The sequence below is a fragment of the Stylophora pistillata genome, chromosome 4 (genome assembly GCF_964205215.1).
Source record: "Stylophora pistillata chromosome 4, jaStyPist1.2, whole genome shotgun sequence".
NCBI lineage: Eukaryota > Metazoa > Cnidaria > Anthozoa > Scleractinia > Pocilloporidae > Stylophora > Stylophora pistillata.
In genome coordinates this window covers 25,128,616-25,143,229 of record NC_142522.1, presented here as the reverse complement: position 1 = coordinate 25,143,229, position 14,614 = coordinate 25,128,616, and the positions used below count along the sequence as shown (strand labels likewise).

Here is a 14,614-nt window from a genome sequence, read left to right as displayed (position 1 = left end):
CAAATTTCTTTACCTACACATGTTGATTGGATTCCGCTCCAAGTTCTGTTCGCCTGGCAGAATCGTTTTGCAGAACCTTTCAACAAAAATCCCTCGTCGCAGAACGATAACACCTCATTTGGATACGTGGTCAAATTTCCCAGATACGTGCCATTCAGAAGTAAAGGCAATAAACCGCAATCAACAGCTGTGAGATATATGGAAAGAAAACAGTAGTACATTTAAAAAAAGATGATAACAAAAAGTAAATGCCTCGTGTAAACTGGGTGTGTTCACGTGCTATTCACTGTTTGTCTCAGCACTGTTAGTCTGCCTGACAATAATTGTGTTGATAAGATAGGTAAATTTTAAATGATATCAGTTTATCAATGAAAACCTGTATTAAGACGTGTAGTCCTTTTATGTTAGAACCTTCACTTCAGCTAAGTAATGGTAAAATAGTGTTGTTTCTGTTACCTTGACAAGTTGGTTGTTGTCCGCTCCATAACCCGTTTGCTTCACACTTCCTGACAGTAGACCCAATCAGGTCAAAGCCGTTGTCACATGAGAATTCCAGCTTGTTGGGAAAAGTAGTTTGACTTCCAAAAACTGAGCCATTCGTTGGAAAAGGGAGATGCCCACAATCCTTAGCTAGAAGAAAAAATTAGTAGTGATGGATCTTCATCTTTTGGACAAGTGAAATTATAGCCATGTACGCATTACATAAGTAAGACAAATTAAGGTCAGAGAAATGCTGCCGAAGCCTACAAGAAGGACGGTGGGGGGGGGGGGGGGGGGAAGGATTACTTGCACAACCTCCACTGAGTGTTTCTTACGTATGCAGCTCGAAGCGTGCGTGTTTATGAGGCATATTACCAAAAAATATTTGGTTTAGTCGAACATTGCCAGGAGAAAATGTTGTCAAAAGAACCTTCTCTTCACTAGTAGTTATTTTCTTTACCTCTGCAAGATGTGTTCACTCCACTCCATGTTCCATTGGCTTGGCACATTCTGAAATTAGATCCCTCGAGTACAAAGCCCTCGTAACAAGAAAAATCAACTCTACCCGGGAAGGTAGTGGCAGATCCTCGTAACGTTCCATTTTCTGGAACAGCTAATTCACCGCAGTTAATAGCTATGGACAAGGAAATTAACAGTTATCATATAGACCACTTTCATAAATGGCTGCCGGATTAATATTCTTTTGTTTAAATTTAAATTAGCCCTTCTGACCTCGTTCTCCAATACAAAATTCAAAAGAATACATTATCTCAAGCGAGGCCAGAAGGGCTAATTCAAATTTAAACAAAAGAATATTAATCCGGCAGCCATTTATGAAAGTGGTCTATACCTTACTAACTGGCTCCAAATGTTTCATTTGTAAAATTTTCTGCATTAATATTTTGCGCATCACTTCCATGAAACGCATCCTTATGTATTCAATGTAGTCTTTATCACGAGAAAATTCCAGCATACTGAGGGGAAAAAAGTTACAGATCCTTGAATGCCTTCGTAATGTTTGACAATTCATTATACTGAAAGAATCTATATTGTTTTAAGATTTGTGCTATTGATACTGCATTGAAATAAAACAATCACGGTTGACTTATGGATACCAACATGGCCCCGTGTTGACAAGTTATATAAATAGAAAAGAGGACAGTTTTGCGACAACGAGCATCTTAAATGCCATCCTTCTTCAACGAAGATGCGTGACAATAGTGAGTTTTCTTTAGGAAGAAAATCTTTTGTCAGATTGTGAAAAATGCAAATTTTAGAAACAGATAGATAGAAAGAAACTGCGGAGATGATTTCATAAAAAGAAAATTCGAATGACAAACTTGACAAGAATTAGTGAAGACGTTTTTTACTATCCAACTCACCTGCACAATAAGTCTCATTTCCACTCCAAGATCCATTTGCCATGCAAAGTCTTACAGAGGATCCTTCAAGGACAAATCCTTCATCGCAATTAAAGTACACCTTATTGGGATAAGTGGTAAGTTCACCATACGTAGAACCATTTAATGGCATCGCAAGTGAACCGCATTCCACAGCTGAAAAAATTGAAATACGAAATTGTGAATTGTGTACTGTTTGTTACCTTCTAAAGATGAAACATTTGGAAAAATAAAATTACTTTCTGCTTAAGTTAGAGATCCGTTAATGAAGAAAGAAAGCTCATCACGGTGGTCTAGTCGCATTTCAGTACTTTTGTTACGAAAATCCTTTCGAGGAACAAATTTTGAAATTCGAACAAGTCTATAACTGTCTTTCGTGCAAAATTAGCAACTAAATGAGCGAACAAAGCGTGACACTGAATCAAAAGTCTAAAGTTAAGTGATCTTTTGAACACTGAAAACATACTTACATACCTATCCGACTGCAAATTGGTTTTTTTTTTTAATCTCGTATCCTTAATTTCCTTTCGACAGGTACTATCCAGGTTTCTATTCTTTCAAAAAATTCTACAATTTTCATTGAGTCTTCTCGTCCAAGAAATGACCTCAGCGAGCACAATTTCAGATGTTTGACTTTTCATTTTGTTTTTCATGCATGTAGCTCTTTGCGGAAAGGGGGTGGGACATAAATGGGTCTACACTCCAAAGATAGGAAAATAAGAGAATGAGTAGTTTGAAAATTTCTAAATTACCTCTACAAGTTGTTTCGTTGCCACTCCACTTGCCGTTGACCTGGCATTTTCGTGTTTGTGACCCAATCATTAGGAAGCCAACATCGCAGTAGAATGATATGACATTTGGGAAGGTAGTGTCGCGTCCAAAGGAAGATCCATTTGACGGCGATGCAAGTGGACCACAGTCTTTCGCTAAAAGTAGACGGTAATCACCCATTTACGCTTAGGCATAAACTTCGGCCCAAGATTCAATAACACCATCAGAACATAATGATATTGGAGAAAAGGACTTAAATGTTTTCGATCATCTCCTATTGCCCCAATAATTTGGCTAGAGGGTATTTGATCTTCAATTCATTTCGTGGATCGCGATCTATGGTTCAAATTACATACTCGAACACTGAAACATCTGTACAATCTCATCGACAAAACTGTTGAGGAAAAACTTGTGACGTATACTTAACAGTTTGCAGTCTTCTGCATAAATTTGGATACCTCGGGTTTTGGACAGATGCAACAAGGTACATCTGACTTTCTGCTACAGTTATCAAGAATTCATCTACACTATGCAATTACTACGTTCAGTAATTGTCAACACAGGGTTAAAATTCTTGTTCACACCCATCCACAATCTGGACAACAGCTTTCTACCTTGACACGACGCCTGCTGACCACTTCATATTCCACTGGAAAGACAGTGTCTTACAGTAGATCCCAAGAGTGTAAAGCCTTCGTCACAAGAAAATCTTACTGAATGAGGATACGTTGTTTCCTCTCCGAATGTACTTCCATTCTGCAGAATTTTGATGCGAACACAGTCCAACGCTTAAACATGAGGCAATTAATAGTCGCGGGAGTAAAGCCAAAACGAATCGACCACGTAGCACCCCACTACACAAAGGTTTGACATCAGATTATGATAGCCTGATACCCAGAGATCAACATGACGTTAGTCGTCGTCACAAATCGTGGGGTTAGCGGCTCGCTATTAGGGGGCGGTGAAGTACTTTTGACAAAACCGATATTTATGTGTTCAGGAACTTTTCATCTAGAACCACTCGACCAAATAAAATAAAATTTGGAGGGGTGAAGTAACGTCGGAAATTGCTTACCGTGGGATAAATAAACAAAAGCCTCCTCCGTTAGGCAAGAAAATATGCACCGATATTTGTCCGCAGACATTGACTGTACAGAGATAAGAATAGTTTTTCCGAGAGCGAAGCTCGAGGAAAACTATGTGCTTTGAGGAACAGATAATATCCAAGGCAAATATATTCGAGCATATTTTTGCGCCAAATGGAGGCTGTTGTGTTTACTACCCTTCATAAATTTTAGCAACACGCCGGGAAATTGTTTACGAACAGCTTATTGTTTGCGGCGTGGGATGTTTATTTTTCAGTGTTTTCTGATACGAGTCTATGAATGAACAAACAAGTCTAAACTACACCAATTTACACCAAGCTACTCCTACTGCACCGACTTCTGGATTTTAAAGAGTAGAACCCTGTTCTTTATTCGTGACGGTAATCATGGATCTATTACCACATATTCGATCACGAGATGCGTTTCGACCATTCGGACGCGAGCAAAAATACTTGAAGGATTATAATTTCGCTTGGTTACATGGCAATGGTTTCTAGGGAAACCAAGGAAAAAGGTGATTCTGTGAAATAAAATCGAAAATTCTGAAAAGAATAAATCGCAGATGCTGTTCACGCGGAAAATACATGAACATTGATCTTGTCTTATATACAAAGGCAAAAGAAATTTAGTAGAGATAGCCTGAGGTATTTCAGAATGTTATTATTTGTTTGTGCGTTAAGCTTTCTAGCTGCAATAGGCCAGAAATTTCAAGAAAGTAGTATAGAAGAAGTTCAAAGTCATTCACCCGTGGAGCTAGAGCACACAAGCTTTTTATGGAGGCTTTGCTGTGGTCGCAGTTGAAAGCATTCTATGCCTAGAAGGACGGAGAATCAAGCTCTGATGTAATCAACAAGAACATCTGCACCTAAAAGGCGGCCTCTACAACTGAAGAGAGGTATATGATACATGGAGAGACCTTCGACTCCTGCTCAGCAGATTTAAGAAACAGAGCTCCTCACAACAGCTCACGGTGCTGCTTCCACTAAAGTTCATGTACATCTCGGGGCGACAGCTGACACGAAGTCACACTTTTACTCTATGGATATCGAGTTGGCTTACAGTTTACATACTGTACCAACTGGAGAGCATATAGGTGACAATAACCCAGTCAACAAATCATCATCATTACTTTGTGAATTGATCGGGGGCTCGATGAGTTCTGAAAAGAGCTACCGACTAAGTTCATGTACTTCTCGGGGCGACAGCTAACACGAAGTCACTTTTACTCTATGGATATAGAGTTGGCTTACAGTTTACATACTGTACCAACTGGAGAGCATATAGGTGACAATAACCCAGTCAACAAATCATCATCATTATTTTGTGAGTTGATCGGGGACTCGATGAGTTCTGAAAAGAGCTACCGACGAAGTTCATGTACATCTCGGGGCGACAGCTGACACGAAGTCACACTTTTACTCTATGGATATAGAGTTGGCTTACAGTTTACATACTGTACCAACTGGAGAGCATATAGGTGACAATAACCCAGTCAACAAATCATCATCATTATTTTGTGAGTTGATCGGGGGCTCGATGAGTTCTGAAAAGAGCTTCCGACGAAGGGCTAACGCTCGAAACGTCAGCTTTTGTAATCATTACGGTGGCCAATTTACCATTGCAACTTTGTTGATATATCCAAATTATTTCGTTACTCCCACCGACGCAGCCCCAAACAGTTTCTTTCGAAACTATCAGCCTTTATACAACAGCTTTGTTGGTCGATCGGGGAGTCAGTGAGCTCTAATAAGAGCTCCCAACCGCAATAAGTTGGTTGGTCATTTCGGGAGTAAATAAGCTCTGATAAAAGCTCCCGATCGCAAGATGTTTGTTGGTCGATCGGGGAAGTTAATGAGATCAGATAAGAGCTCCCGATGGGAAGAAGTCTGCTGGTCGACTGGGAAGTCAACCAGCTTTTTTAAAGGCTCCAGAACCCAAGCAGTTTTTCAGTCGTCTTGGGAGTCAATAAGCTCTGATTAGAGCTCCTAAATGGGAGAAGTTTGTTAGTAGGTCGGGAGTCAGTGAGCTATGATAAGAGCTCCCGATTGCAAGAAGTTTGATGGTCGACTGGAGAGTCTTCGAGCTCAGAGAAGAGCTCCCGACCGTAAAAAGTATTTTGGTAGATTGAGAAGTCAATAAGCTCTGATAAGAGGTTTGGATATGTTTGTTGCTCGATTGAGGAGTCAATAAGATCTGTTCAGTGATCACCATGGCAAGAAGTTTATTGTTCAATTGGGGACCGTTAGATTGGGTGGTCAATGAGCTCTGATGAGAGCTCCCAATCATAAGAAAGTTATGTCGAGCGGGAGTCAGTGAGCTGTGATAAGAGCTCCCCTTTGCGAAAAATTTGTTGGTTGATTGGGGAGACACTGACTTCTGATAAGAGCTTCTCATCGTACGAAGTTTGTTTGTCGATCGGGGAGCCAATGAGCTCTGATAAGAGCACCCGATCTCAAGAGGTAGATTGGAGAGTCGGTGAGCTTATTTGTCAGTGAGCTGATAGATTGTTCAAGGGGGGAGTCAATGGGCTCTGATAAGAGTTCCAAGTCGCAAAAAAAATTGTCCGTCGATCGGGGAGTCAATGGGCTCTAATAAGAGCTCCTGATCATAAGAAGTTTGTGTCGATCAGGGAGTCAGTGAGCTCTGATAAGAGCTTCCGATCGCAAGAAAATTAATGCTCGGTTAGGGAGTCAACAAGCTCTAATAAGACCTCCCATTCGCAAGACGTTTGTTGGTAGATTGACGAGTAATTGAGCTCTGATAAGATTCGCGATTGTAGGAAATTTATGTCGATCGGGGAGTAATTAGTATGAGCTCTTATGAGGGTTTCCGATCGCAAGACGTTTGTTGGTCGATTGCGGAGTCACTGAGCTCTAATACGAACTCCCGTTCTTAAGAAATAAATGTTGATCGGAGAGTCAATGAGGCGTGATAAGAGCTCCCGACTGCACGACGTTTGTTAGTCGAACGGGAAGTCATTGATTCCTGAAAAGAGCTCCCGATCGCAAGACGTTTGTTGATAGATGGGGGGGGGGGGGGGGCCGCAATGAGCTCTGATAAGAGTTCCCAATCGTAAGATAGTTACGTAGATCGTGGAGTCAAATGAGCTCCGATAAGAGCTTGTTGATTGATTGGGGGAATAATGAGCTCTGATAAAAACACCCAGTCGTCTGAAATTACAAGCTTTCAATATGATAGCGCAGCTACAGCAGTCATTAAAACTGAAACGTGCTTTGTATGCACACTAAAAAGACTATGCCTTCAACGAGGTTTTTATACCCGTGCTAAGAGAGAAATATTGAAGAGGAAAGAATTTCGGTCACAGATAGACACTTATAAGAATCATGTGACAGTTTATATCTGACCATTTTGGGGAAAAAGAATAAGAAACATGAAAAATGGCCCTTGAAACCGATAAAAGAATTCAGAAAAGCTCTGTGGGCAAATAATCATGACGAATTTTCTTGGCCCCAGTGGTAGACTGTAGAGTACCCAAGACCTTCTCAAATTGCAATTACTAACTTTAGTCTAGCATATAGAGAAATGCATACACCAAGGGTTTCTGTTACCTTTGCAAAGTGTTTGCATACCACTCCAAGTGCCATTTGCCAAACAGCTCCTTAATGTTGATCCCAACAAGATGAACCCTTCATCACAGCTAAATTTGATATAATTAGGATATGTTGTCTCCTGTCCAAGCTTGCTACCATTTTGAGGAACAGTTAAAGAACCACAGTCAACCGCTACAAGTAAAAATAGGGAAAGTATATTTGACAACTTGCTAACACATCATTAATGGTGATCTGCTTTCATTCTTGTTTAATCGCGTTTTCCCGCGCCTCGGGCAGTTTGCTTGTTTTTATTTCGAGTTTTCATTGGCTGCTAGTGACATTTACCCTCGCTATGATTCGCTGATACGATTGCTTTCGTTTTGGTTTTACTTCACTCAATCGAAAAGCTCTCAAATTGGTTTTAAAAGTTTCAAACACGATACTCTAAAATTGGGGAATCGTGTTCTTGCCTTACCTTTGCAGGACGTCTCAGCTCCACTCCATTGCTTATCAGCCCCACAAGTTCTCTTCGAGGATCCCTTCAGAAAAAATCCCTCATTGCAAAAGAAATGGACTGTATTTAGGAAAGTTGTTTTATTGCCGGCCTTAGAACCATTGCTCGGCGTCCGAAGCGGCCCACAGTCAATAGCTGTAACAGAAAATAAAAAATAGTGTCGTTTTTAAACGTATTGCAGATTCACCGATACATTCACAAATTTTTCTCAAAGACATGAATATACTTTTCATATTCAATCAATCAATTCTCAGAAATTGCTGTGTTGATTGTCCTATCTGTTTCTTGTCTTCCCTAACTTTTTGTTTTATTCTGCTTGTTTCCTTTTTTCACTTGATTGGACACTGTTGCTGAGAACGGAAAATACAACCAGTTTCTTGAAGGAAAAAGTTTATAGAGTGAAATCCTTTTCAGGCGGAGAAAAAAAAGTTAGAACACCGGAACCTATAAGAACCGCTTCCTAGTATACTTTGCTTCACTTAGATGACGAGGTTATAAAGCCTCTATTGTAACTTACGTTTACAGGTAGTTTTATTTCCACTCCATTTCCCATCGGCTTGGCATTTTCTCACAACAGACCCTTGGATTTCATATCCGATATCGCAAGTAAATGTTATTGAGTGAGGGTATCTTGTAGATACTCCTGAGACAGAACCGTGGTCTGGCAGTTTTGGCTTGCCGCAGTTGATGGCTTCAAAATGAGAGAACAAGCTTCAAAAGCAAAAGAACTCCACTCCAAGACAGTGCCAGTTAATAACGAATAGCTGACTTCGCAAATGCACGAATGAAGCGTCAGAGAATAGGATTTCGCTTTCAAAATAAAGCTGACCAGCTGGTAAAATTTAAGACCAGAACTGGCCTTGTTAAAGCGAAACATTGAATGCTGTATTTTACGTTTTATTTATTTCAAGGAATGAGTGATGATCCTGAAGTTAGTTTTACGGAAAACATAGTTGAGTTGCTTAAGTTTAACGTCAAGACAGCTCACATAGCATTACTGTGCTGCAAGTGCAGTAGCTGCGGCGCGCATTTAAAATGTATTTATTGTGCCGCAGAAAATAGAGAATGAAAGGCGGAGCAATCAGTGGTTTCAAAGAGAAAAAATATAAATATCGTTGAACCGAGTGCGTATGAGAGAAACGACGAATAAACAATTTAACAGCCCAATGAAAGTTGAAGTGAAGTGACGAGAGGACGGACTGACGGACTGACGGACGGACTGACGGACTGACAGACTGACGGACTGACGGACGGACGGACGAACGAACGGAGGTTCTGACGGACGGACGAAATTAATAACGTAAAGGAAAACAATTTCACTATTAAACATTATTAATAAATAACAAAAATTCATTGTCATTTGAAACCTTTTTGTAGAAGTATAGAAAATGATAATACTCATCGCTTTTTTCACCTTCACAGTTTGTAGTGTCTCCGCTCCATTTTCTATCCGCTTCACATTTCCTGCGGCGTGATCCACGTAAAATGAAACCTTTATCACAGCTGATTTCCACTTCGTTCGGGAAGGTGGTCTCTTCCCCTATCACTGATCCGTTCATAGGAGGAGAGAGCTTTCTACAGTCCACGGCTTGGGAGAAAAAGGTAATTGATGAACATTGAAGCTGATCAGTGAATGACGATGATAAATCCATTTGTCAATGGACAAGGTTAAAGTTACAGAAAAGGACCAACAGTTAATTTTTTCATAATCGTTTTCGTTCTCTGCTTAATAAACAGCCTATCAATGAAGAGGAAAGAAAAAATATTTCCCTGTAATTCAGTGGTACAAACTCCAAAAAAATAGAATCTTGAAAAGATCTTATATTCTTAGCGAGCTTTATAGAATAAAAAGGTTCAATGAATGTTCTGATTAAAATTGCCAAGTATGTGTAATCAAATCATGATGGTGACGAGTGAAATTAGGATTACCTTTTAATATCGTGGTGACAAATTACGTTCACAACCGTAATTGTTTTTACTGGTTTATTCGATCGAAAACTGAGAACATGAAGAAGAATATAGTTTTCGTTTAAAGCATACATTATTGTTAAAGTTCGTAATTTTCTAAGTTTCTTCACAAAAAATACCTTACGAATTCTTCGTGCCTGTTAATAATTTTCGGCCGCTTTCAATTTCGTAACTTCTTCACGGGTCATCGTCTTAAATCTCGACGCCATCTTAGCTCTGATCGAGATACAAGAGATGTTACCATGGCAATTTTGTCATTTCACATGTGAAATTAAAAATTAACGCTGAAAGTTCGCGCCAAAATTAAGGAGTAATTTGTCACCTATGATATTACACACATAATCGGCTTTCCAAAAAAAAAGAAAAAAAAAATAGGTATTTCCAAAACAAGGCGCTACGGGTTCGCCATTACACCTGATCGCCTTGATAAGCAAACTAGGCACAGTACACGGGAGTCTCGGAGGAGCCAACCTTTCCCGCTGCGGTAGACGGAGAAAATACTTAAATTTGGCCAAGTCTCCTGCCATCCGTGGGTGACAGTGAAATAAATTCTTGGTTCTATATGTAGAAGCCTGAAATTCAGTTCGCTTGATCCGATACTTGTGTTATAAAAAGACCTCTTAAGGGCCCCCAAGGGTCCACGAAATGCCTTTTCTTCCCATCAATATCGTTGAGAGAGAGATTACCTTTACAAACTGGCTTTTCGCCACTCCAGGTCTTGTTAGGCATGCACATCCTCACAGAGGACCCATCCAGATCGAATCCAGGGTGGCAACTGAATCTTATCTTGTTAGGAAATGTCGTTTCAGTGCCGATGGAAGAACCATTCGCAGGAACAAATAAAGCACCACAATCAACCGCTGTTAGATTAAAAGTTCAAAGATTTATTAATGTAATTGAATTGATCAACCTTCAAGATTTTCTCAGTAAGAAGTTTGGCTTCACGGCAAACGGCTAATTAGTTAGAGGCACAAACAAAATGAATTCATTTAGGGTAGATCGTTAGGACATGCATTCGCTAAACTCTCTCAAATATCCGGCGCAAAGTGAAATAACCTGATATTGCCTGACCAACTGGGTAAGACATTAAGTACTCATTAAGACAATACACATCTTTTTAGTTCAATTACGAAAAATCAATGTCTTGACATTTCGGTGATGCTTACTTTAAGACCATTTACTCACTTTTGGTGCTTACAGCCTCTCTTCTTTTCAAGCTTTAGTGAATTTGAAGCATTTTACGTTCAATCACTGTGCGATGTAATGAAACATTTGTCTAGAATACAATAATGAACTCCGGATTCTTCGAACTACACTTTTTTGTACAATTTACAGAGTAGGTGAATTTGTCAGTGGTCAATTCAACCTCAGCAAAATGAACAATTTTTCTGTTGTTAGTAGAGGAGAAATATCTGCTCAAACAAAATAAAATTAATTACCTTTACATTCTGTTTTATTTCCGCTCCACTTTCCGTTCGCTTGGCATGTTCTTCTGCTAGGTCCGAGCAGGGCAAATCCTTCATCGCACCTGATCTCCACATGGTTTGGGTACGTGGTTTCTTTTCCGATCAAAGAGCCGTTCTTGGGAGAATCGAAGCTCCTACAGTCGACAGCTTCACAAGTAAACATGAAATTAATGTGAATGTCTGTTTTAATTCACTTTCTTCACAGCCCCACCCCTCACAGCCCCACCCCTCACAGCACCACCCCTCACCTCCCCTCCCCCGATCCCCGTATCACGAATATCGAGAACAGTATCAGCTGTAACTTGCCAAATTTAACTACGTGTCAGTAGAGCAAGCTTAATCGTTGAGATTGTATGTATAGAACACGAACCGTTATCTTAGGGGTGTGGATTCTCACCCGATATGGATCTGACATTTTTCATGTCACTTTTCCAAATCAGGTGAAGAGTGAATTAAGATCATTTGTTCAATCCATCATTAGTCTATCGCACCATTAAATAAGGTTGCCTCTTGAAAGAAATCTCTTCCAGCTTCAATAGTAGTTGGAAGCGTTAAAATAGACCGTTAGAAAGTGAAAGAAACAATCAAACTATTCTGCATATATCTTGGAAGCTTGCCATTGAAATGAACGATTGCTAATCCGCTTACCAGTACATGTCACTGCCTTCCCACCCCAACTTTTGTCCGAGGTGCACATTCTTCTAACAGTGCCTTGCAATTCAAAACCTTCATCGCATTTGAATTCTAGTACACTTCTGAAAGTTGTTTCGTTGCCAATAAATGTTCCATTCGTTGGTCGGGGCGGAAAGCCACAGTTTACAACTATAAAAATGAACATACAGATAGTTAGGGTAAAGAAGAAAAAAAATGAAGGTACGGAAAATCTTGGGTCGTTATTTCAATACTTATATCAGAGTAAAACTATGAACGAAACAAACTTGGTAGCTTCTTGTACAATGTCTCTTTCTAAATTCAGTGCTGGTGTAGATCTCGCATCTAACCTATTGTTAAAACATTAACTAAAGTTGAAACATAAGAAATGTACACCGTAAAAGTGTACATTCTGTACTCTAACTAGTACAGAATGCTGTGAAAATTTCTAAAATGCTTAGTCTTGATGACATATCACAAACTTTCCGAAGACATGCCATAGAACTTTGTAGAATATTCTATTAGGTTACCAGATTACCTAATTACGACGTAATGCTACCAAAATAGTAGCGTAGTGGTGGAATGTTCTAGAATAGTCTTTAGTGGGCTCAAGTAGCTTTGAAGAGGCTTCTTGTTGTTATAACTGCTTAAAGGAGTCGCTTCGTCGTAAGACTGAATTGACTTAAGGCGTTTTTTTAATAAATTAGTTGGGTTTGTAGGAGTGTAGTATTCTTTCTTTCGGTTAAATTATATCGTAACAAGTGGGATAACGCCTAGCGGAGCTTCACACCTTACAGCCAGTTGTTACTACTTTTTATTCACAAGAAATCACACAACACTCCACAGGGAAATAGTTTGGCACCAGCTAAAGAGATTCAACAACGTATTTAGCGTTGACAGTAGACATGTTTTAGAGTTCTTACCTTTACACACTGGTTGAATTCCTGTCCAGCTTCCATTTAGTTGACACTTGCGTTCTTCTGACCCCTCTAGTTCATAGCCCAAGTCGCAATCAAAATAGACCCTGCTGTTGACAGAATATGTGACTCCCAGCTTCCGACCATTCTCGGGTGTGCCAGGGTCTCCACATCCCCCCTCTGTTATAAAATTCACATGCTGCTTTAAAAATGTGAAGTGATACAATAAGCAAGTAATACAATAATAATAATAATAATAATAATAATAATAATAGTGATACAATAAGCGGTAGAGTTGTAACCACCAGGATGGTCACAACAACGTAGCGAAATGTGCGGGCAAGCTCTGAAACTAAGAAGCCTTTTTATAAATCTCGAATTTTACATTTTTTGGCTACAGTAGATTGATCGAACGTTTGTGAATTTTTTTAAGGTTGATGTTGCTTTTGACAGATTCCGTAACATACTCTGGTTTGTGGTCTGTAGAGACCCCGAAGATGAAAATCTAACAGACTGCCCAGAAATGGCCTACCTGTACATTTAAAAGGCAACACTGTCCAACTTCCAAGGAAACACATTTGTGTCGCCATTCCTTCTTGGTTGTAACCTTCATTACATTTAAATGTGACTTTATAACCAGAATGGTATTTCTTTTTCGGGTTTGAAATATTTGCGTTTCTAGGAATAGCTGGCGGTTTGCAGTCTTCCACTAAAAAATAAATCAAAATGATACCAACTGATCAGTCTAAATGAGAATCTTTGAATCCGTTCAAAGCGATCTGTTCCAAATCGAACGGACCCGGACAAACACTGATTGCAGAGTGCATTACTGTTTTTTCAGAAGTAAAATCGAGGCTTTCTTGCTCAAGTCCCTTCTTTATGTTCTGAGTGCTTTCTTACTGAACCTTCTTGTTATTCTTTAGTATGCATGTAAATTAGCCAACCCCGACTGATCTCGACAACATGCATAAAGACATTAGAAATTTCTTTCTAAAAGCGAGGTCACGAATGCTTTACTGCATGTATAGAATTATAATCAAGCCTTCCCTTGTGGAAAAGGTCCAAAGTGTGAATTACGTAGACCATGAATCACCAACGTTCAAAAACAGTTTAGTTCTTAAACTCAGAAAGACGCTCTGTTTGAGGTTAAATTGCATACCCTCTACCTATTACTCGTTACTCCCGAACAGCATTATACGACAGCATGTGGCCGAACAGGCTAAAAATGAAATTCCCTTTCCTCGCCCTTCCCCGGAATGCAAACAAAAATTAAGCATACAAGAACTTCGCAAAACAAAGGCTACTCACAGCATCTAGGAGTGAGGCCTTCCCAGCGTTTCTTAGCAGTGCATCTCTTGACTGGAGGTGTATTCAAACTGTATCCTTCATTGCAGGTGTAATAGGCCGTAGAGTTGTAACTCGTTTCATTGTAAACGAGGTTGCCATTGCTGATTGACGGTGGATTTCCACAAGACATTCCTGTTGATGGTAATGGACCAAAAAAATTATGAAACGACATATCATTCAGTTCTAAACAGCCAACATTTATGCGATAAAAGGCGGCATAAGTAGAGACACTGAAAGAGTAGACAGAAAGCCACAAAAGTTGAATGGCTGATTCGTATAACCTAGGTAAGAAACCGTTACTCTCACGAGTGGCGTGTAACAGGGAAAGGAGAGATATGAAATTATAATAACAAAACTCAGAAAAGTAACAATGATTTTCAAATGCTCTTAAACTGAGAATAACCCAACAATCTTTCTTTCCATAGATACGATATTTCTTTCCG

The 14,614-nt window shown here is 39.6% G+C and overlaps 1 protein-coding gene across 3 annotated transcripts in view; it reads right to left on the bottom strand.

The window, feature by feature from the left end:
- The window catches only part of LOC111332732 (sushi, von Willebrand factor type A, EGF and pentraxin domain-containing protein 1), a 67,142-nt gene that overhangs the window by 38,876 nt on the left and 13,652 nt on the right, over window positions 1–14,614 (bottom strand). For 2 of the 3 annotated variants that reach the window (XM_088756695.1, XM_088756696.1), the window contains exons 6-20: window positions 14,133–14,303; window positions 13,357–13,533; window positions 12,831–13,004; window positions 11,905–12,078; window positions 11,230–11,403; window positions 10,477–10,650; window positions 9,237–9,410; window positions 8,340–8,513; window positions 7,784–7,957; window positions 7,327–7,500; window positions 2,633–2,806; window positions 1,863–2,036; window positions 941–1,114; window positions 457–630; window positions 14–187 (exon numbers count right to left, since the gene is read on the bottom strand). In XM_088756695.1, the coding sequence (XP_088612821.1) occupies window positions 14–187; window positions 457–630; window positions 941–1,114; window positions 1,863–2,036; window positions 2,633–2,806; window positions 7,327–7,500; window positions 7,784–7,957; window positions 8,340–8,513; window positions 9,237–9,410; window positions 10,477–10,650; window positions 11,230–11,403; window positions 11,905–12,078; window positions 12,831–13,004; window positions 13,357–13,533; window positions 14,133–14,303 (2,610 nt within the window). The remainder of the gene's footprint in view (window positions 1–13; window positions 188–456; window positions 631–940; window positions 1,115–1,862; window positions 2,037–2,632; window positions 2,807–7,326; window positions 7,501–7,783; window positions 7,958–8,339; window positions 8,514–9,236; window positions 9,411–10,476; window positions 10,651–11,229; window positions 11,404–11,904; window positions 12,079–12,830; window positions 13,005–13,356; window positions 13,534–14,132; window positions 14,304–14,614) is intronic. The other variant, XM_088756697.1, reaches the window with a different exon arrangement.